Source organism: Vulpes lagopus, chromosome 14, assembly GCF_018345385.1.
Source record: "Vulpes lagopus strain Blue_001 chromosome 14, ASM1834538v1, whole genome shotgun sequence".
Lineage (NCBI taxonomy): Eukaryota > Metazoa > Chordata > Mammalia > Carnivora > Canidae > Vulpes > Vulpes lagopus.
The window spans coordinates 17,276,953-17,297,271 of record NC_054837.1 but is presented as its reverse complement, the minus strand read 5'-3'; the positions used below and the strand labels follow the sequence as shown (position 1 = coordinate 17,297,271).

Below are 20,319 nucleotides of genomic sequence, written 5' to 3'. Positions count from 1 at the left end.
CTCTCTCTCTCTCTCTCTCTCTGTGTCTCTCATGAATAAATAAATAAAATCTTAAAAAAATAAAATAAAATAAAAATGAAATAGAATGCAAACGTATATGAAGCAGAGAAAAACAACCGTGTGATAGCAGACACACTTTGCCTTGTGCCAAAGAGCCAGCCATCTTAATCCTTTTAAGTATTCAGATCTCTCTGTGTTAGGAAGGAAAGAGCAAACAGCGTGAGTCATTTTGCATTTGTCAATCAAAAGTGAAATAGTCACTGTGTTTTTTTTGTATAATCCTCTGCATTTTTCAAACTTTTGTTCATATCATTATGTGTCCCAGTAGACAAGGCATAATTACAGACGGTGAGTCATGAGGGAAAATCATCCTCCTCAGGCTGCTAAGTCAGAGTGTATCACTACATGTCAGGCTCACGTCTGCCCCCACCTTCTCAGCTCCCCCCAGGACCTCCCCTCCCTTCTTAGCTGCCTCCTTATACCCTGGTTGTGTGAACCCCCCTCATTTTTCCTACAAGCAGCTCCCCCTCCAGAAGACTGCAGCACTCTAAGCACACACACCTATGAGGAGCTGTAGCTAGGGACACGAAGGACTGGAACCAACAGGGCATGGGGACAGAAGTGGTAGGCATGCGGCAGGGGAGGAGGGAGGCCAGGTGCATCAGGACACGAGGAGTGGCAGCTGGTTGGAACAGGCAGCATCGGGAGGAAGGGTCAATTGGGGTACCCCCAGGACCAGCTTCCCAGGAAGAAGAGCTTAGGCCAAGGAGAAGTGGAGGTGTGGTCTGGGGCAGTGGCTCCCACCGTTGGGGGGAAGGCAGCATGCCCGGGGCCCAGATATGTGCATCACCGCCAGACCTGGTCTGCAGCCTAGACGGACAGCACGGGTCCAGCATGTGAGTACCGCTGTACAGCCATGCGGTGGAGAAAGGTCATTTACAAAGTCAGATAAAAGGATTACTGTTTTCACAGTAGAGTTGTCATCAGATGTACTACCATCCACGGAAGGGTATTAGATAAAACAACTGTGATGTGGTGCCCACAGTTATTTTTGAGATTATAAAGAGATTCTCAAACTTTAAATTTTGTAGACCATAATCAGGGCTCTGGAGTTGGACAGACTGAGCTCAGATCTGCTCTCATTAGCTGAGTGACTTTGGGCCATTCAGGTCACCTCCCACACCTTGGTTCTGTCACCTGTGATGGGTTCTGAGGCGATTTCTCTGAGGTAGAGGAGAGAGCCTCCTTAAGCCTCCTGGCCTGTAGTCCATGCTTCAATTAGGAGGTCCTGTCATTATGGTTTCCATTCTCTGTGACCAAGAGCTAAGGATGAGTGTGCTCAGAATGAGAAGGGGCGTGTGGCCAGGGATCCAGCCGGAAATGAGCCTGGGACAGCCTGGTCCAGCTTAGAGGGTCTGGGTCTTAAGAAACAAATTCTTTATCTTTAAAAAAGCAGCCCCAATTATATACTCTTCTTTAAAAAACAGGAACAGAAACAAGATAAGTATACATTTTCTTCTTTGCTTTATTCATTTTTAATAATTTATGCTGAGTCCTGAAAGTCAAGGCTCCCTGAAATTCTAGGAAGCAGAAGTTTGTATACAAAGCAGACTTTGCCCTTTCTGAGCAACTACGTTGGAAAGGAGTGTGTTTTTACTTTTGGCAGATGCTTTCAGAATCTGTCCCTGTGGCCCTGATCACAGGGTGTCCCTCCACCCTGGTGCACTAGCACCTCATCTCTCTCTGTCTCTCTCTCTCTCTCTCTCTCTCTCTCTCTCTCTCTCGTGAGTGGGCATACATGCTCTGAGCCACTGAGGATTTCAGCTCTGGCCTCAGCCTGGAAATGGAAAAGGAAAGGAAGGTTCTGTGAACCAAAGGACCCTAAAATCAACATATGCTTGTAAGAGGATGCTAAGGGCAGCCGGAGAACCTCTGTGTTTCATTGATTTGCTAAAGTCTTGGAGGCAAGTGCCTCTTCCAGCTCTTTTTCTTGTAAATAACTTGCCTGTTAACGATAATCTATCCAGTACTTCTTTCTCAGGCAAAGTAGCAAGCAAATCAAGTTTATAAAGAGATCTGTGCTTTTGATTGACAAATGTGTTCCTTTCTTTCAGTCAGATCACTCACCTTTCTGCCACGGAACTGTAGCTCAGAGGCATAAAATCATTTTCTTTGCTTATTTTCAGAGTGTGGCCTCTAAGCTCAGGGGGAAGAATGAAGACTTTTGAGTAATAGTTTGGAGGAGAAATGGTATCATTAAGTGTAATTTTTATTCCAGTGCCTCTTAAAGGCAAAGTTGCCTTAACTCCCAGTGAACTTCACATGCCTCCTGAGCTCCATGCTTGCACACTTACTTGATGGAGTTGTTATACTAGGTTTGTGAAAGGTTGGAAGGTTTGTGGAATGAATGGAAAATTCAGCTTCCTCTCCCCTCCGCTCATCTCACTTTTCAGATGAATTGAGGGTGGTTAGAAACCACCCCCTCCCACCAACCTTTTCCCTTTTAATTGTTTCTAAAACTACAGCAGTGTAACTTCCTACTTTTGCAAATAGAATTACCTCGCCATCATTGAGATTCTATTTTGTTGTTGGATCTTTTCGTACTTTAAATAAAACCCTGTACATATTAGTTTTTCTTTGGCAAAAATGTAATGAAGATGGTGTAAGGGAACAGCTGAATCTTAGTAGCCCCGGGGCTGAAGGTAAGAACAGTGAGAACAATGGTGGGTCTGGGTTGCTTAATATCATTAACAGACACTTAAAACAACTAACTGTCTCTAAAGGATTTTGTACTGTGGTCCGGTGATCTTCCCATGTACAGTTAGGATACTTCTGAATCTGTGGCCTTGCTAAGTATGTTAAATCATAACTATCTTGATCTCTTAAAATAATAAGCTTCTTGATTGCGACCAAGATCTCTACAAGAATTTCCCCTTGGTGATCTCCGAGCGCTGGCAGCAGGAAGTAGCAGAAACAGTTTATGAAGCCGTAAATGCAGACACGGATAAAATCGAGGCCAGAAAGAGAGCTAAAAATAAGCAACTTGGACACGAAGAAGGTAAAATAGCCAGCATGTCTCAAAATATTTTCAATGCGATGAATTTTTTAAAAATTCTTGCAAAGCTGAGAAAGTATATGGGTCATAAAGTACTTTCCAGGGGTGGCAGGGGGAACACCATAAATAGTTTTGTGTGGCTTGGAAAAGCTCAGTGTAATATTTCAAAGTCCTCAGTCAACATATAAATGAAGGTGGTCAGCAGTAACATGTCAGTGTGTCCTCCGATCATGGAGCATTTAGAGTGAGTTGGCCAGTGAGGACTGAATATTACAGTGCCAGGAGTAGGCCTGGCTTTGTGGACGTGTGACCTGGGCCACCTCCTGGGATACTGCACTGGCTTGAACGCTCTGCTGTTACTGTCTTGATGTTCTTAATCATTTTTGAAAGGGGGCCTGCATTTTCATTTTTCACTGGGACCAGCGAAGCATGTCATAGATGGCTTTGGGGAGGGACTCAGCATGCATGTCCCTTGTCAAGAGCTATAAATCAATATAATTACATTTATTTTACAACCAGCATTAAAGAATTGTGAAGCTGCATTTTTATTTACGATATTTGAGTGCCCTGTTGGGATTTCCAAAGCGGAGTACATAACATCAAGTATTAAACTAGTCCACCATGCTTGATTCACCAGATGTTGTCGCTCTCGATTTTTGTAAGATTTTATGAATCTGGGATATTTAAATGTATTGTGGTTAATGACCATGATGTCATTTGCTTTACTTCTAGGCAAAGACTTTTTGAGGTTAGCGTTATATAATAAGAGGGACTGTCCAGAAACAATTTCATTATGTTAATAAGTTGCTTGAATGGGGGCAGTTTGGTGCAGGCTCATTGGTCATGTTGATCAGTTCCTGGTAGCATTTATCATCTGCTCAGAAATGTGTGCCTGAGCTCAAATGGATTCTTCCTTATATAAAAGCTGCCTGAGTACCCCAAGGGAGCGGCACGGCCCCATAATTGTGCTCACCTCCACTCAGCAGGGAGAGGAGTTTCATTTCTAAGCTGTTCCTTAGAGAGCACGTCCATTGATATCACTCCGGACTGTTGACCATAGAAAATTTTACATGGGAAATTACCTCAGTAGTAATTTGCTCTGGGGAGGGCCATGATGTCACTAGAATCTTGACAAATTGGACCCAGAAAAAAATAGGTATACCTTAATGACCTTGTTGAGGTTATCCTTTTAATTAGCACCTCAATTAGAGCACCTAGCAAATTAATGAATTTATCTTCATATACAAGTGATTGATTTGGGCATCTGTGGATCTTGGTTGAAGATCTCAGGAGTCATCTTATAGAACAGTACAGCCTAAGCTTAGGTCTCTGAAGCAAACCTGCAAGGCATCTGTCTTCCATATTCTTTAGCCATACAAACACTTTCCCATTAAAATGACAACTCCAAGGAGCCTACCTGATCACCTTGTCCCCCCTCTCCTTGGTTCTTTGCCCTCCTGTATGTGGCACAATGTAGGTATTGCTGATCTATTTATCGTCTGGGTCTCCTAATAGAACGTTAGCTTTCTGAGGGCAGGAGTTCTGTCTCTGGTCATATAGCACTGATGATTCCAGAGTGCCCAGAACATGTCCAGCAATAGACATTCCCTTAATAGCTGAATGAGGGAAGGAGTGAATGAATGATTTTAGCATGATATCCAAAGGCTTTAAAGAAAACAAAGCCAGCCACTTCAAATTACCTTTAAAAAGAGAAAAAGGAGAGATAGCACTTCACTTTAACAATATGATCAGGACTCAACATGAGTGCGAATTAGCTCGGTCTATCTACCTAACCGTATATTTGAGGCATAAATATAACTGAAGGAATAAACAGTTTTGAGCCTTGTGTTACCTTGGCTGCTTGATAAGCCCCTTACTATTATTTATAGGATTGAGAGGAGAACCCCAGTCCCACATAAAGACACGGATACATTGAGCATTGTTTGAACGAGATTTCTCTCTACTCTCCAATTCCTGTTATTACACATACTGAAAAAATAGTTTGGGAACAAAGCTCTGCCCTCTCTGTGTGATAAGGGACCATCACAGATGTATCAGAATGTTGAGAAACAGCCATTCAGTATGTTAGCAGAGCCGAAGAGACCTCTTCCGATCCCCAGCTCACCTGTGTCTCAAAACGGAAATAGTGGTTTGCGTGACGTGTTCCGTTCATAAAAACTTGATGTTTCCAAAGAGTGTGTAATTCTTTCTTGTTTGTTCCAGAGAATAATGTAGACAACCTGTGTCCGAGCCCATTTAATTCGTGGTTATATTATATTCCTCAGATTACGCTCTGGGAAAGGACTGTATCATGCATGGGTACATGCTGAAGTTAGGGAACCCATTTCTGACTCAGTGGCAGCGTCGGTATTTTTACCTCTTTCCAAACAGACTTGAATGGAGAGGAGAGGGAGAGTCCCGGGTAAGTTGAAAATGGTCTTACCAGCATGGACTTCCAGCATACTCGATGTCACATGGCTCTTTCAGATTGCAGGCGTGGCCTCTAAAGTATCCCGCTAAGCTGTGGGTATCTATTTTAACTTGTGCATATGAGATTTTGTTATCCAAACTTCAACTTTTAAACGTAGAGCCAAGGAAGGATTCTGTAACATCTCAGAATAGGATGTGAGGTCAATACAGGTTTGAAGAAGTCCAGAGAAAGTCAAGGAGATCAAAAGAGGGGGGAAAAAAATCCAGGACTTTGGAGTCAGACAGAGGTGCTTCAATCCAGAGCTCAGAGAAGATCTGACATCTATAATATGGCTAGATGGTTGTAGGTCCACCTGTGCTCAGTCTTCCCTCATGTGGCCTCCCCTCGTCAGGCTCAAATCAACTAAGTGATGTAAGCCGTGACTCTGGGCACAGAGGTGAGGTTGCCAAGCCACACTTCCTTTGGTCTCTGTTTTGTTGGAAAAGTGTGACTTCCATACCATAGGCAGGAAGATACCTCTCCCCCCCTGAGGTCCTTTTCTCAAGGGCTAATGTTTGTGAACAAGATAAGAAGAAATTTCGAATCTGCACTGTCCCTTTACACAAGGCAGGCAGCATTTATTAAGCGTCTACTGTGTGAGGAGCGGAGGGCTTATCTAGAGGTAGCAAACCAAGAAAAAGGTATGCTTCTCTTCTTGGGGAGGGAATGGCTGGTCATCTGGGGCCAAGGAAGCAGGGCGATGGTGGTTCCAAATGTCAAAACACAGTCAAGTCTTGGATATGTCAGAATATTGCCTGTCAGTTGTTGGGTGGTGAGAAGTGTAGAAAGTAGTAAGCTCTAATCTTGTTTTTTCTGACTTTAGAATGTGTTTTTAAATCCTCATTGGTAAAGAGGCACCTTGGGTGGCTCAGTTGGTTAAGCACCTGAGTCTTGGTTTTGGCTCAGGTCGTGATCTCAGGGCTCCTGAGATTGAGCCTCGCTTTGGCCTCCATACTCTGCAGAGTCGGCTTGTCCCTCTCCTGTCCCCTCTGCTTTTTCCTCCAACCACATGCTCTCTTTCTTTCTCAAATGAATAAAGAAATAAAAATAATAAATCCCCATTGGTAAAGCTGATATTTAATTATGAGTGATTGCTACTGCATGGCACATTCCTTTCAGATAAACAAGACTTCTCACCATTATTAGTGCCATGGAAGTCACTTTCTCAAACTAATACATCTAGGCTGTGAATTGCTATTAATAAGTTTATTTGAGGGGGGCTCTTGAGTTGTAACTCAGGTGCTGGTAAGTATTATATAATACATAATATTATATAATATAGATTGTATTTTACAAATGTATAAACTCAGCACCCAAATTATAATTCATATATATTATTATTATATAATGTATTTCCTGATAATAAGTGGCCCTGGGCATATTACACATTTACAGTTGATCCTTAAATAACACGGGGGTCAAGGGTCTTGGCCCCTCACACAGTCAAAAACACATGTGTAACTTTTGACTCTCCCAAAACCTTAACTACTTGATAGCCTGCTGTTGACCAGAAGGCTGATAACATAAGCAGCACGTTAACACATAATTTGCATGTTACATGACTTATATACTATATTCTTACCATAGAATAAGCTAGAGAAAAGAGTATTATTAAAAAAATCACAAAGAAAAGAAAATACATTTACAGAATGGAACTGTATGGAAGCGTACTGTCTTTATGGGGAAAAAAAAATCCCTGTAGAAGGAGACCCACACAGTTCAAACACATGTTTTTCCAGGGCCAGCTGTACTCTGCTGCCTACTAGACAGTCACCCTGGTGCACATTGAAAGGAAATTACTTCACTTTTCAGGATATTTGAAAACTTAGGAAATCTGCCCCTTTTTTTAAGACATCAGGTATGATAGGTTAGCTTGGTTTGAACAGTCAGCATTCAGTGTTCTGTGTGAGAGATACCTAGTGTATATGGATGGATGGATGGATTAGTAGGTATCAGTCAGGAAACAGAAAACGTGAGCATTTATGACAGTGTTGTTCTTCATTTAGGAGTCCTGGAGTATTTATCAAAAAAAAACATAAAATGGTAAGGTCCTCATGACTCTATATCATTCACCTCAAGCATTCATGTTATAGACCTAGCGTGACCATCTTTTAAGGGTGTCACCTGTGTTTATAATATCCTGTTGATCTTTTCAAAATATCATTAGCTCACAAGCCAACATTGCCAGACCTTTCCTGAGCTGCCACGCCAGAAATTTAGCCATACCCCGTTCACACATATGAGTCATACAGCACTTTTTTTTGTTTCCTCACAACTTGGTCCATAGAATTCAGACAAGTGTGCAACACAGAAAGGACACGTGCAAGTCACAGCCATTCAGATATCAGTTCTGTTGCCAAGGGAACAGCTGTGCTGTTGTTGTACAGAGACATTCCGTTCTTTGCCATTTCCTTCGAGATGCCATAATTTGAATTTTGTGCATGTCCCTTCGTAGCCATTCCCTCTCACTTCTAGAATATCATCAAAGAGAGGAAAAGGCTGATTTTTTCTTTTTACTTTTTCCAAGCTGATAGTTTTCTGTATTATTTATTAGTTTAACTTAAGAAAGGCAATAATGTGAAGTAACTTATTTTTTTATTTTTATGACTAGCAAAATTTACTGACGATGGAACAAATTCTGTCTGTGGAGGAAACTCAGATTAAAGACAAAAAGTGTATTTTGTTGAGGATAAAAGGAGGGAAGCAATTTGTCTTACAATGTGAGGTGAGTTTTTCAGTTTTTAAAAAAATCTTCCCCCAAGTGAAAGTTAGAGCAAATGTATTCCTACCCAGTGAGGATGGCCCCCCAGGTATGGAGAGCTTGAATCCCTGCCTTTATGACTTAGCAGGGAAGCCCCAGGGTACAAGGTGCTCAGCAGATTATTGGTCACTTACAGAAGTGAATGGCAGAAAATGGCACGAGAGGAAGTATGTGGAATAATCTGAGCCCTGTCTGGAAGCTCTGCCTGGTGCGTGGCATGGGCCTGTTTGTTAGCTCGTCTCCCAATTCCTATCTTTCAGTATGTTGGTGTTTGAGGCTTGGATGTTTAAGGAGACACAAGATACCAGTGACTTCTCTCAGGGAAAATGCCATCTTCCTCTCTCCAAAGTTCTATTGTACCCAAATTTAATTCCTTTGGGGTACTGTGGTGTGTGAGGGCAGAGAGTGTAGGATGTGGGTGTGTATAGGGGGGACGTGTGTGTGTGTGTGCATGTGGGAGGTGTGCATGGAGGGTGCGTGTGTAGTAGGAGTGGGTGGGTGTGCATGGGTGTGTGTGTGTGTGTGTGTACATGTGGGGGTGTGGGTTGCATAGGGGGTGCATTGTAGTGGGTGTGAGTGCATGTGCATGGGGGAGTGTGTACATGTGGGGGGTATACATGGGGTATGTGTGCATGTAAGTGCATGTAGGTGGTTGTAGGGTACTGTGTATAGAGGTGGGTCAGTGTAGGGTGTGTGAGTGTACATGGGAGTGGAGGGAGTGTTGGGGGGGTGTGTGGGGTGTGGGTATGCATGGGTGTGTATATGCACACATGTATATATGTGGGTGGTTGTAGGGTACATGTGTATCCATGTAGGTGGGGAGAGTGTTGAGGTGTATGGGGTATGTGTATGCACAAGTGCCTGTGTGGGTGGTTGTAGGGTGCATGTGTGCAATTAGATGGAGGCAGTTTGGGGGGTATATGGGTGTGTATGGGTGTGTGTGTGTGTGTGTGTGTGTGTGTGTGTGTGCATGAGAGCATATTTAGAGAAATGAGTTGGAGATACCCAGAATGTGTGTCAGTAGCTTCACCACTACATTGTACATGTGAAGGTGCTTGTTCACTAGTCAGAATTTCTCCTTAGACATTACCATATAGACTTGAGTTGTTTTAGGGATCAGAAATCAGAGGCAATCTCTGAATGGATCACAGGTAGTGCCTCTCAGGGTGGGGGCGAGGGATCCCTGCGGGGCTTGCCAGCTGTCCTGCTCCCTGGAGGGGGCCCTGGAGGAAGCCCCCACATGGCCCGCAATTCAGCGGAGCGCCGTGGGCGAGAGATCTGGGTGGTGTGCTCCTTGCCAGAGGTGAGCCAGTCATGCCCATTGCCACTTGTCCCTCTGTGTGTCTGTGTAGAGCGACCCTGAGCTCGTGCAGTGGAAGAAGGAGCTGACCGAGACTTTTACGGAGGCCCAGCGGCTGCTGCGCCGCGCGCCCAAGTTCCTCAACAAGTCTCGGTCCAGCGTGGTGGAGCTGTCCAAGCCTCCTCTCTGTCACAGGAGCAGCAACGGCCTCTGACACCCAGGACAGGAGGGTGCTGGGGAGATTGGGCCTTTCAGCCCTTGACATGGAGCCTTTTGGAGAAGTCTGAGGGTCAGAGGTTCTGTCCACTTGTTCCTGGGGCCCTTCCACGGTGGGGAGGACCCAGGACACCGAGGTGCTCCTAATAGGAGCTGTGACTGTGCTCGGGGTCCGGGACTGGCCTCTCAGCCTCCAGTGCCTCCTGCGCATCACATCTGTCTCCGCTTGAAACTACTGAAGAAACAAAAGTTCTTTCCCTTTGTTCCCCACCTGTTTGGGTGGACATGAACCTCCAAACTTGAAATGATCCCTGCTTATCACTTCAGTTTGTATGTCTGATATCAAACCTATCTTAGACTTGCCAAGTGGGAGTGCAGCCCCTGATGGCATTGAGGCTGGACGGCCGGAGCACTGCCCTGTGGCGCCTATGGGGCTCGCACGTGTCCACTCCAACACCACCGGATGGGAGGTCAGCCGTGCACTTCAGCATCGACTTCCTGAGGCCCCGGCCTGCGAGCTGAAGATACTTTCTGAGACGGTTGCACGTGGGCCCCCACTGTGTGAGCGACAGCATCCAGGTACCTGCCCGCCTCTGACAGGGAGCAGAGGTGGGGAGTCATCCGTCACCGAAGGCGTTCAGCAGTGGGTCGTTGGAAGGCTTTACAGGGATTCCAAAGGACAGGCAGTGGGGTTTTAACTTTCATGGCAACAGTGATTTTCAGAAATTGTCAAATAAACAAATTGCACTTTCACATGTCTGGGTGTGCACAGACACTTGGGGGTGAGTCTGTCCTGGGCCCTGACAATAAGCAGTTTTAGGATACAGTCGTTCTGGTTCCTTCTGCCTATCCTTGGGACACATATCCGTAATGGATGCATAAAGGAAGGAAAGAATTGCTCTGTTTCACGTTGTAGTATAATTTAAAATGAATTTTATTGACAAAAGAATGCGGAAGAATGAATGTATTGAAATGAGTTAACCGTGTATGTTGACTTTCATGTTATCCTCCACCGGTCCTTAGTGAGTGGTCCTTGGCCCTGGGTGGGTCGTCCCACAGCGTGACAGCAGTGGAGCAGGCAGGCCGGTTGCCTGATCCCTGGGGCATCTTCTCTTCTCTTCACAGTCTGTTCTCCCACGATGCGTTCTGCGCCCTTTTCTCGCCCCCAATAAATGTCGGGCTATAAGAACCAGTGTGTTTACCAGTGAAGTCTCTCTGTCATCAGACTAGAAACAATAACAATAATTTTTAAAGTCCACATATTTGTCTTATTCTTAGTGCCATCTTGTATGTTTCTAAGTCAACTACTAACAATATAAATAACTTAACATCATCATTATCTGCATCCTGCCCTCGATATTTTTAGTGGCTCCAAATCTCTGTGCACTGTGTTCTTTGAGAAAGTGAGGACTTCTTAATGAAATTATATTTTGAGAGTTTGGAAGATAATTACTGAAAGTTTTTATATTTCATAAGAGTCACTTTGGAAAAGAAATCTGGAGGTCGACTCTCCATCTCAACTGCTAGCTGAGGTTTAAATTAACATCCACGTTCTACTCTATTTCCAGTAGAGGAGGACAGATGCACTCTTTACATGCATCCCCCTGGTTTAAAAGGGAAGAACAGTGTTCACATTCTGCTTTTTAAAAAACCAAAACCAAAAAACCACTAGCAACAGAAAAGTAGCTGTTCCTCGTAAAGGGCGAGCACCTTGCGGCCGTGGTTAATGACATTTGTCACCGCTGTCACCCCCTCCACTGCCAGCTCCCATCGCTCAGCATTTGCAGGTTAGAAATTGCTGTGTCCCAAGCTTCTGCGGGACATTCGAGGCTGTCCTGTCAAGAAGGGCACAGATTCCTTCAGGATCCGGGCTTAGCGTCTGCCATTTCACACCTAGGACATTGGCCAGGCCAACCTGCAGCTCTTTGAAAGATAGCATTTTTGCTCTGGAGTGGAACATGAGGTTGATCTGTCTTTTAGAAAGGAAACATAAATTGGGAAATATCCTGAGAGCACTTTTGCCTCAAACCTAATTTCCAGTGTTGGCGTCTTGTGTGGCCAGGCTTCTGCCTACACTTGTCCCCGCAGCCATTCTGACAGGGCCAGCGTCTCTGCTGCCAGACGGAAGGCGCTTCTGGGACCCTTCTGTGCCAGCACGTTGTGCCTGCATGGCCAGCGAAGGCCACTGGTGTAGAGATCTTGGTATACTTGGCTATTTCAGAGAGTTTTAAGAGCATTACATCATTCTTAGATGTTTGACCCTCCCTACGTTTAGAACATTAAAAAGGACAAAATTCAGCACACACTTTCTCATTCAAAGAAGATAAACTTGATACTATTTTTGTAAAGCTATAATGTCTTGATTCTATAAATCAAGGGAATTAATAAAGCAAAGTCTGAAGACTCTAAGATGGCTTTGAGCTGCTATCCAACATAGATGGAAGAAATTAAAAACTTTAATGACTCCAAGGTTATTTTTTTAAGTTAAAATATTCTCTCTGGTGCATTTGTCCCTTCATGGCATTGGGAGTCATGGTTTTTCCCTCTACTATCATGTCAGTATGATTTTTCAGCAAAACTTTTAGAAATTAGCTGCTTCGCTGCTAATGCAAATGTCTCCCCACTCATGCCTCTGATTGGCCAATCTGCACACATTACAGTTTCAAAATTTGTGTGGAAAAAGTAGGGCCAGAGGTGAAGGAAAGCAAACATCCTGCCCAAGAAAGGCCACCACCGCCACAACACGCAACCACAAGATCTAGCCTGATGTGTGATTTGAAATATTCCATATGGATACTAGAAACAATTGTTTTAAGGCCCTTACTGGCCATTATAAAATATCCTTTACCAATTGACAGTGAGTTTTAACTCCATGAAAAAGATCAAAGTGTGGTTTTTCTCTGATGATTTAAAAAATTTCACTTGGAATTTGTAGTTGGGCCAGTTCAATACAGTGTTTGACTTTTCAATGGTTTTTCATATCAAGAAGAGAAACAAATTCTCAGAGTCGGACCTTTCTCACATAATGTAAATCTGTAAAATGTACTTTGAAATGTGCTGATGTAAGAGAAGACTTACTTTGTAGGACTTAGTCATACATAGATTTTTTTTTTTCCCTCAGTAATTTTTTTCAGGGAAGTGTTTCTGGGTCATTCAGAGATGGCTGATGACTTACCTCCTCCCCACCCCTGAGGACCAACTCGTTTGTGCCCAGAGAGGAGGTGGGCTTCACCAGAGTCTGTGGCAGGTGGTGTCTGGGAGTCATGGGCTGTAGGGATGGGTGAGCGAGTGCCAGCCAGCCAAGAACAGTGGTAGAAATGGGGCGAAGGAAGGAAAGCATTAACTTGCAGGTGAAAAAGCCATTCCCTTTACACCAAGCACCAAGGAAATAAAGTTGGCTAATTCTTTTCCTCCTTACAATGGGAGTTGAATAGTAATTACCGTGAGATATAGTCACTTTATTTTCAATTAGAGTTGCTGAACTTATGGATAGGCCATCGGCTTTCCATCAGGGCCCTGCACACCCTCCAGCACCCTCCAGGAAGGCACCCAGCACCCAGAGCTAACACCTGTCTGTGTGTGCCTCGCAGCCACCGGGAGGGCCAGGCACAGGATCTGGGGCCTGGGGCCCTGAGGCCAGCCACAGACCTCATCGCTCATCCCCTGGAGCCGCAAGAAGACCCCCAGAATAACAGCACATTGCTTGCTGTTTGAGCCATGCTCACTTGTAGAGTGAGCTTTAGCAGTTTAAATTTTGAAAACGTTTCTTCCTAAAGATCTACCATGATTTTCCCTCCCATGAAAGGTTGACTCCAGATGTCTGAATTAATCAATTACTTATAAATTCATATGAATATCAAATTTTTCTTTTTACCCAGGCCACATTTCAAAGAGGTTTTTATTTTCTTGTTGAATTTATGAAAACCGAACTCTGAAATGATACCATTTCCTCGTCGTAATGTTAGATTTCTTTCAGCCTCAAAGACCAATAGACCTGCTTTTTTATAGCTGAGGGACAAGGATGCCTTCCCCACCTTGCCTAATGCCCAGCCACTCACTGACGCGGCCGGGGGGCGCTGATCGGTAAATGCAGCACCCCAAATGTTAAATTACCTGTATTTAAACATACACATGTACTCCGTACAGAAAATGAGTTAACAGTATATGCATTTCATCAAAAACCTGCAGAAACAGAAACTGTGTTTTAAAGTTTCAGCAACTCCCATTCTTATAGTAAACTCTCCTATACACCACAATCTCAAAACCATCTCTGAAAACTGGTAACTCTGCTTCCATATTTAATTTCGTCCTAATATAAAAACGTCTTTCATGTAAGGGTAGGGAATGGAGAACTATTTCTAACCATGCACTCATAATTACAAAAGGACTTGAAATTTAATTCCCCGTGTCTCAGTTGATTATATCCCAGGATGTATATATTATATGTGGTTTATAAGCTAAACACTGGCCATTTTTTTAAGTTCTATTGTAAAATCGTATTTTTCTATGTTTTAACTAATCACAGTAGATTTGGCTTTTTCTGAGTAACATAAAGATTGCTAAACGACATATATTAAAAAACAGAGTTCTATTTTAGCACAAAAGCATTTTATATTATTTATTGAATCCTTACATTTGTTGTCATCAGAAACATTCCTTCTTTCTGCTCCTTTTTATTTGTATAGTTTGTTATTTAAGGAGACGGCAGCCCTTTCTGTGTTTCATAAAGTGGAAATGATGCGCACAGCATTATTGTGGGGCGAACATCTCCCCTCACTGCCATGGACTGTTTGCAACAAAAGCTCACCCTCTGGTCTGTGCTGAGACGTATGCGCTTCCTGGGCAACATCTGACAGCCACCTTGCCGAGAAATACTGCTTTCATCTACCTCTTCAGAAGGTCTCCTGCTTGTTGACAGGCACCCCCAAATGCTTGCTTTTAGACTGGCTGCATTATCAAAGAATCTCAAACACATTTCGGCGGGGTTCCCTCTTGATGTCAATGTTAAAGCCACAGCATCGTCTAAGCCAGCAGGGCAGGTAGATAGATAGCCCTTCTGCATCGTTCTGGAGCCCAGAACCGCCTGCAGAGCATCATTTCCTACTCTGATTATGCCAAATCCCTGGAATCCGTCCTGCCATCGCCAGGAGATTCGACTGTTGCACCTGATTTATCAAGTACTAAACGGGAGGTCGGTCCTCAGCACTTGTTACAAGTGGCCAGCCGTGATTAAAAACACCCCTTCCAGGAGGAGCGCATTTGAACGTAACCACCCCCACCCCTTGCTGTCTCAAAATGGTTTGGAAAATGGGGTCCTAAAGGCTAATGCCCTCGTATGTGATTAAATCTTGGCCAGAGGCCCTATTCTTGAGTGGACGGACCCTCAAAGATTTCTGTGAGCTAGGATGGATGACCGGTCTCTGGGAGAGGGGGTTCCTCCTCACGTGTTGACATTTCTCTCCGCCCTGTCTTCCTCACTGGGTAGCCATCAATGTGGCAACATATTCACTATATTCTTGGCAACCTGTCACACCCTTTAAGAAAGAAATCCGTGTTCTCTTGCGCGTTGCCCTACGAGGTGAAGCCGGTGAATTAGGTATTGTCAATCTAGATGTTGTACCTATAAAATGATCATTTGTCTTGGTGTCTCTTTGCATTGATTGTGCCAGTGGAAGTTTCTAGCCCTCTCCTAGTACACACTTAACTAGTGCACGTTGGAAGTCCTATCCTTCGGGAGACGCCGTTCCACGCCTGCGGTCACCCACCCTGTGCGGGGCACGTACTGTCATTTGGTATCACCGTCTTTCACGGCTATTTTGGAGCAGCTAGGCTGGTTTCTTCTGTTGATAAATTGCTTCTATAAAATCTCAATAAAAAGGCTCTGTACAAAGATACCTACTTGGGTGTGCTGTCCTTCCCACCCCCACCCCCTCCAGTGAAAACCTGCACTTCTTTATCAAGCTGCTGAGATATCAGGAAGTGACTCCTTTTAAAGAATCCCAGTTTTGAGGACAATCCATGCAGAGACTGATTTTATAAAGAGGAAGGGAGAGCCAGCCTGCATTCCTTCGGATTTTGTGGATTGTTGGAGCACAGCCCACCTCATGGTTTCGGGGGCTTGGAGGCCCAACTGCCTGTGCCTCCTGCAAGACATATTGTAGGGAAAGAGCCAGTGACAGCCCCTGGGGTGAGGGGTGTCCATCTCCTCCCCAGTTAGCCTAGGCTACACCGCCCCCCCCAGCATGCTCCCAGGGTGCCCTTGGACTCCCTCAGGGAAGTGCAAACCCCTCGCTCTCCATCCCTGCTCTCTCAGAGACCAGCTGAGAGACCCCGGGGTGCATGTCAGTTTAAACCAGAAACCCAAGGAGGTGGTGACCCCGGGATCCCTGCCGCCTGTGCAGACCTGCCTGCTTGGGGACCGTCGGGTCTAGGCTAGGCTGGGTATTTCCTGTCCTTGAGCTGGAAGCCCCTTCTGTGTCGCCCTGGCTCAGGAAAGAAGGCAGGCAGGATTGACTCATGTAGCTCTTTGGTTTCCCTGGAATGTACTAGCGTCTGCCAGCTGGAAAACCATTTCTCTGAGTAGTTGACAGGAGGCCGACTGTGGGGTGGGTGGTCAGCTCCATGGGCAGAGGGTGGCGGTGCAGTGGAGCCTTTGGTCAGATGTGCCACCTCACTGAGAGCCAGTCCCCAGAGCCGCTGGAGGCCTGTCCCCCCTCGGGGCCTGGAAGGGGTCAACCCTGGGCACCCCGCCCAGCCGGCCTCTGGGGCAACTTGTTTGCTCTGCCGTTTTCTTGCCTCTGAATTGTGAAAGTTGAGTTAGATGAGCCCGAAGGACCATTCCAGCCAAAATCTCCAGGTTTCCAACTAAAGGTAAATGTGAGGGGCTTAGGCAGGACTTGGGAGCAAAAAGGAAGTGCCTGCCGTGTCCCATGGTTGCTCCCACGTTGCCTCACGGATAACTGCTACCCAGTTCTCTAAACCTCACCCTCCCAGCCTTCCTCCCCAGCCCTTCCTTCCCATTTCTGGCCCTATGTACGTGATGTGGACAAGAAGACAGGAACCCAAGGCCTTCCCCTTCCTCAGGCACCTGGGATGGGAACCGCCTAGAAGAGTGTTTCTCAGCCCAGCATGTCTGGGGCTGGTCATCTGGGGCGCCAGCGGGGCCATCCTGTGCCCTGTAGGATGTTGAGCAGCCTTCTCAGCCTCTACTTGCTGGATGCCAGTGCATACCCCCTACTAGCCAGTCTTGACAACCCAAAATACCTCCAGACGTTGCCACACATGCCTTGCGGGGAACAAAACCGCCACCAGTTGAGGACCCCTGGTGCTAATGATGGGACATTCTCAGTGTGTTGGGGTCAGAGTTGGGGCACGGAATCCACAAAGGTGAGAGGTTGTTGCCGGGGTTAGTAGCCAGAGCCCTTAACTCCTGGGCGGTTGCGTGGACCATGAGCCCTGCCATGTGTTTGTTGTGGCCAGACTCATTGTGCTGCCAGGAAATGAGCTTGACAAAGTGGTATTGAAGGTAATGCCAGCCCTGAAGGTGGAGGAGCAGGTGTTAGTGTTAAAATTCCAGGGGGCGGCGGGAGGCGAAGCACTTGGCTGGCTCGTTTGGTTAAGCGTCTGGCTCTTGATTTCAGCTCAGGGTTCTGGGATTGAGCCCTACGTGGGACCCCGCACTGAGCATGGAGTCTGCTTGAGATTCTTTCCCTCTCCCTCTACTCCTTCCCCACTTCGCATGCACACGCTCTCCTCTGTCTCTCTCTCTCAAATAAATAAATCTTAGAAAAAAAAATGCAAGAAGGGGATGGGTTCTTCATGTGGCCCAGGGCTTCCTCTGGTACCTCTTCATTTCTTTCTTCATGTCAATGTATTGGACAGATTTTTCTAGACAGCGGGTCAGATCCAGGAGATGCAGTGGGGCTGGGGACATGAAACACCATGCGAGTGAACTTCTCCCTCATCTCAGCATCGACTTTGCCCACGGCTTTGGCCAGTGACTGCAGGGGTGAGCGTGGGAGCGTTGTGTCCAGGGGTAGCAGCCCTGGTGCTGGATTTGGTCACGAGTCCCTCTATCTTGCCAGGTATGGCATGGATGACCTTGGCCAGGGAGTCTGTGGTGGACAGTGCCACGTGCTGTCTGGATCCTCCTTCAGTGGAGGACTTCTTATCTGTGCTCAGGCGGCCCTCAGCCGTCTCCCCTTGAGGGAGGCCTTAGCTACGGAGAGCACCACACCCTTCCCAGGGTGCCCACGTCCAGTGACTGGTTGACACAGAAGTACAAAGGCCCCGGCCATCTTGGTCCCAATTTGGGAACACAATAGGTCACAGTGGGGTTTCCTGAGGCTATTGGGGGCCGTCGTCACAGCTAGACATTTCCCTCTGTCCAATGCTAATTTCTCCATCCTTCCATAGGTGTAGATACCAAGAGAACTCCTTAATGAACTTCTGTTCATTAAATTCTCAGAGTCCACTTCCCCCAGGAAACCAGGCTGCAGTGTTCATCCCGGGTGCGGTAGGAGAAAACAGGTGCTGAAGTAGGGTGTGGGGGCTGCATCACCCACTGCCCGCTTGGCCCTGGTCACAGATGGGAACCGGTGGTAGTAGGTGGAACATAGAAAGCCCCTAGTTCAAAGAAAGGGGCCCTTCCAGCGTTCAAATTTGCAACAGGGGTGAGTGGGGGTGGCACCCCAGTGGGAAGGGATGCACTGGCTGCTGTGTCCTATCGAGCTGGGAAAAAAATTGCAATCTAAGAGCTGGAACACAGAAAAGGAGCCTCGTGCACATGCTCCCAGGAAAGATAAAACTTTAAGGCTGAGAGACTGATTTTCCATAAATGCCTGATTTACAGAAGACAGATAGTGTTGGAATTTCCTTGGCTGATGAGGCGTTGGTCAGAGGTTGTCCCCTCTTCCACCTTGGGACGCTTTGCCAGAGGTGTGAACCAGAGGTGACGCAGGTCCTGTTGGTCTCCCGAAGCAGGCTGAGTGGACCTCTGTGTGGCTGGATTGGTGTCGTCTGTCTGGGGAGTTTTCAGAGCTGGTGTCCATTTGTCATTGATTTTAACAGACCCTCACAGAACAGCCCCTTCTTTACATTCCTGCCCATAAATACAACCTACCCCAAGCCCTGGACCCCACCCCCACTCCACCTGCAACCCGAGACTGTTTGCTTGGCCTGAACTGCAATCCTTCTGCTGTTCCTGAATAAACATATGCACTTTGAGCATGCTTCCGTCTACGTGTTTTTTTAGGGCAGCAAAGCGTTTAAGAAAAGTGGGAGAGAGGGAACCCTGGACGGTGGGACTGGGTGGCTATTGCTAAGCCTAATGAATACTTTGGGGAAAGATCGTAAGAAGCACAGAGGAATCAGTTGCCAGCAGAAAGCAGTGTGAGTCAGGGCCTCGTTGGTGGCTTGCAAAGAGGGCCACATCCCGAGTGGGAGGGAAAGAAAACGGGGAGCAGACCCAGAGCTGAGTCATCAGATCAGATGGGCACCGAAGGTGGTTAAGCTCCGGGCAGGTCTGTCTGCTTTACCAAGGCACACCCTGCTTGGGAAAGAGTGAGACCTTGTCACACGGGAGGGGGACACCCGAGCAGAAGCCCTTGCAAATCTCGGATCTCCAGCTTCCTCTGACCCCTCCAAGGCGGCAGCCGTGTTCTACTCCTTCCTACGATGACACAGCGTCCCCCAGTCCCGCTGGCCTGAGGCGGGTGCAGTGGCACCCCAGGGTCCCATCGGGGGCTGCGCCTCCACACTCCTGGCCACCAGGCCTGCAGCTAGGGTGACGTCCCACCCTGCCCTGCCGGGAAGGCGATGAGGGAGGGGGGGGGTCACAGCCCAGCACCAGCAGCCAACAGGCATGGGCCGGAGCGGGGCTTGTCGCCAGGAGAATGGGCCTTGGGGCCAGCCGTGGGAGGATGTACGCATCCGGGGCCGCTCTCCTGGGCTGCAGGATTGTCGCCCTGGCAAGGGCACCACAAGCCCGGCTCCTCTGAGCATGGCTAGCGCGAGGTGGGGGCTGAGATGCTACAGTTCCTGAGGTAGGCGGTGGAGGAAGGGATTAAAGAGTATAGAGACGTGGGCACACCTGGGGCCTGTCCTGGGCAAGGCCGCGAAGCCCGCCACAGGGCCCGAGGACACCGCAAGGCCGTCCCGAGAGACGGCAGCCGGTGCCACGCTAGGCAAGGCCTTCACAGATCTATGTTTGGTCATTCGTCATTCAACAAACACTCACTAAGCACCTACCGTGGGCCACGAGGGACAGGGACAGTCAGTGGCATCAGGATCCCCATTTTATAGACAGGAACCCGGAGGCCCAGTGAGGTGAAGCCACTTCTTCAAGATCAGGATGGGGCCCAGCTCCAAAGCCTGTGCCCTTCCCGACACCCAGAACTCTGTAGACACCCCACCTCCAGACCCTGGGCACCGGGTGGGCTTCGGGGGTCCCTCTACGGAGATCCCTCCCACCTCTACACTCCGGGCTGTCGTCTTCTGTTCACCAGCTACTGTGTCCA

The 20,319-nt window shown here is 46.9% G+C and overlaps 1 protein-coding gene across 3 annotated transcripts in view; it reads left to right on the top strand.

The window, feature by feature from the left end:
• Positions 1-15,696, top strand: part of GRK3 (G protein-coupled receptor kinase 3) — a 127,201-nt gene extending 111,505 nt beyond the window's left edge. For all 3 annotated transcript variants that reach the window (XM_041728575.1, XM_041728576.1, XM_041728577.1), the window contains 4 exons: positions 2,896-3,058; positions 5,341-5,477; positions 8,137-8,250; positions 9,639-15,696. In XM_041728575.1, the coding sequence (XP_041584509.1) occupies positions 2,896-3,058; positions 5,341-5,477; positions 8,137-8,250; positions 9,639-9,800 (576 nt within the window). In that variant the 3' untranslated portion in view covers positions 9,801-15,696. The remainder of the gene's footprint in view (positions 1-2,895; positions 3,059-5,340; positions 5,478-8,136; positions 8,251-9,638) is intronic.
• The last annotated feature ends 4,623 nt before the right edge of the window (positions 15,697-20,319 follow it).